Raw genomic sequence first — 3,227 nt, forward strand, 5'->3', positions numbered from 1 at the left:
AATTGTATAACAATATGATCGGAAGCAAAAAAAAATAAACATTAGTGTCTAATTTAGTCTCGCACCGCTTTTTTTTCCACCTAAGCTGATAGCCTTGAGAGGCTATATCAGCGTCGCCTTAACTAGTAGGTGAGCTCACGGGGCTATAACCTGATGACGTTGCTAACACAAACCCTAGCAAGAGCCGTGCTTCGCAGAATCTACCACCGGATCGGAAACGCGACCTACTGAGAAGATCCGGCGAGAAACTCAGTGGGCTGTGTCTGAGGGTTAATTTACTCATCGAGCCCTTCGTCGCAAGCGACGGGCTCGACGAGAACGACGGCCGGTGCTTGAGGTACCTAAAAGCACCGTTAGTGGATCGGGAGGATCCGAAGTGACGTGTTTGGGGCGATGTCGACTGCTTTCCATTCTGTCCGCAGGATCGGAAATGTAGTTACCGGCGGCCACGATGAGAGGGTTCTCGTGTCGTGCCGCTTTATCGAAGTGGCACGCATCGCGTCGCCTCCTCGCACCACACGAAACACTCCATAGATAATGTTATCGAAATGGAGGTCGCTTCTCGGGCCGAGTATAAAAGGTGGCGGCCATACGCGAATTTCAACTAGTATTAGTGATGTTCGCCTGGAGCACACCGGTGGCGTTGGCCGCCGTGCTCGCCGTGACGCTGGGACAAGTTCTCCGCCAGCAAAGTGAGACCGCCAAGCGAGAACTTGAAGAATACATCGCGAATAAAAAGGTCCAAATCAATCCGCGGTACCGCCCGCACTATCACATCTCCCCGCCCGTCGGCTGGATGAATGACCCTAACGGCTTTTCATACTACAAAGGAAAATTCCATCTCTTCTATCAGTTTTACCCTTATGACAGCCTCCGGGGTCCGATGCACTGGGGTCACGCTTCCAGTAGCAACCTGATCGACTGGGAACAGCTCTCTACGGCCCTGATCCCTGAAACCGAAATGTGCTTCTCAGGCGGTGCCATCGTCCACGGAGACGACCTGGTTCTGATATATACGGGTCGCGTCACTACCGACACGGACCCGTTTTACAACGAAACTCAATATCTAGCCTTCAGTAACGACGGAGTTAACTTCCGCAAATATGAAGGCAATCCAGTCCTCTCCTACGTGCCCAACAATTCAGCTGATTTCAGAGACCCCAAGATTTGGAAATTCGAAGATCATTGGTATGTTGTCATTGGCAGCTCAAGAAACAAACAGGGAAGAGTGCTCCTTTACAGATCAGGGGATCTGTTTAATTGGGAGTTTTTGTCGGTCTTGGGAGAATCAGACGGCGACATGGGCTACATGTGGGAATGTCCCGATCTGTTCGAACTCGGCGGGAAAACCATTTTCCTCTGGTCCCCTCAAGGCTTGGAACCGAAAGGCGACAGATACAAGAACACGTATCAGACCGGATACTATATTGGGGAATTCGACTATGAAACTTCTAAATTTAAAACTGATAAGAATTTCCAAGAATTAGATTACGGTCACGACTTTTACGCGACTCAGACCATACAGGTCGACGGCAAGACGTACCTGATTGGCTGGTTCAATATGTGGGAAGTGCCGCACCTTGAGGAAGAGGACGGCTGGGCGGGGACGACGACGCTCGTTAGAGAGCTGCAGCTGATCGGCACGCGGATCACCATGAACCCACTAGAAGGAATCCAAGATCTGAGAACCGATAGCGTCCATAACGGTGACCTAGAGCCCCAGCAAGCGATAGAATTCGGCCCAACTGCTGAAATTATTCTACAAGGACATCTTGAGCAGAAGATTGAGTTGCTGATTCAAGGTAAAGAAGGAGGTCTTGTCACAACAGTGACGTGGGATCCTGAAGTCGGTAAAGTGATTGTTAACAGGAGCGGAGAAGTAAGGCAAGTGGAATGGGTTCCAATCGGTAAGACCTCGTGGAGACTGTTCTTGGATGCAAGTTCTTTGGAGTTGTTCTGTGGAGAAGGTGAGGTAGTATTCAGTTCGAGAATCTTCTCTGATGGAGATTGGGTCGTGAGGAATACCAGCCCGCAAACCTTGTCTGTAGAAGCGTATCGATTGAGGAGAAGTGTACCCGCTTAAGCGTGTGATTTTTTTCAGTTTTCTTGTGCAATTCAATTAGAAATATATTTGGAGTTACAAAGTGTGCTATTTAAATTATTTTTTTATTAGATTAAGCGCAGGTTACGTATTGTTGCTGCATACGTTGGATAATGCACTAAAAATATGATATAATAAGGCGCTGAAATTCACAAGGTTAATAAGTTATAACATGTTTGAGATACTTAAGAACTTTAAGTGTAATTTTAAGTCTAATAAGCTTACGCCCCCATCAGCATTGGCCGCGAATACGAACTAAGTACGAAGTACATACGTACTTGCTAGGCAGCAACCATGAGTGGATACGTGTGCACCGAGCGCCTTATGTACTTATTCCACTATTTATTTATATTGTACTGTAGTTTGATGCCATAGCCTTGCCCGATATTCTTCGTGAGGGGTTTGGTGTCGCGTTTTTACGTCATCAAAAACCATTAAAATAATACGTGAATACTAAACATTTTACAACGAACATAATCGTTTCATGACTGTAATTTGTTCCTGTAAAGAACTTTGTTGCTTAAATAATATAAATTGAATCCATTTAAATGTACGAATCCGCGCTGGGAGGAACTCAGCCAGTGGTCGTTATAGTTGTGCAGCTCTTGTTTACGAGACCCTCGGGACAGAGCGATCACTTTTATTGGTCAACTATAAATGTACGAAGCAGGCGCCTCGCCTATACTTTTTTCCCTAGTTAATTGTTGGTAGACTAAGGGGCTATTCCAACTTGGCGCGGACCGGTAGGTGAGCTTACGGGGTCTACCTGAGAGAATTGCTAACAACAGCCTTAGCAAGAGCAGTGCTTCCTGAATCTACTAGGTACCGCATTGGAAGGAATTGCGACCCACTGAAATGATGCGGCGAGAAACTCACAAAATGACATCAAATCAATGCAGCGCTGATTCCTCGCTGCGGCCGAGCGACTATCTGCTAGAATCGGCCGCTTGAGAACTAAGTTCAGTTTTATTGCATTTTAATTACGTTTATCTGACTACTGGTGGTACGACATCTTGTGAGCCCGCCTATTACTGCCGCAAAGCAGAATTGCGTTCTGGTTTGAAGACTGTGGCAGTCGTTGTACTACATAATAGAGACTCAAATCTCATGTCTCATCGTCTCAACG

At 46.7% G+C, this 3,227-nt stretch overlaps 1 protein-coding gene across 1 annotated transcript; it reads left to right on the forward strand.

Annotated features, from left to right (window-relative positions):
- Window positions 1-601: 601 nt before the first annotated feature.
- On the forward strand, window positions 602-2,158 carry Suc1 (beta-fructofuranosidase). The gene has a single exon (XM_028176551.2). It carries the CDS (start codon window positions 617-619, stop codon window positions 2,081-2,083), a length of 1,467 nt encoding a protein of 488 aa, XP_028032352.2. The 5' UTR covers window positions 602-616; the 3' UTR covers window positions 2,084-2,158.
- The last annotated feature ends 1,069 nt before the right edge of the window (window positions 2,159-3,227 follow it).

This window comes from Bombyx mandarina, chromosome 17 (genome assembly GCF_030267445.1).
Source record: "Bombyx mandarina strain Sakado chromosome 17, ASM3026744v2".
NCBI lineage: Eukaryota > Metazoa > Arthropoda > Insecta > Lepidoptera > Bombycidae > Bombyx > Bombyx mandarina.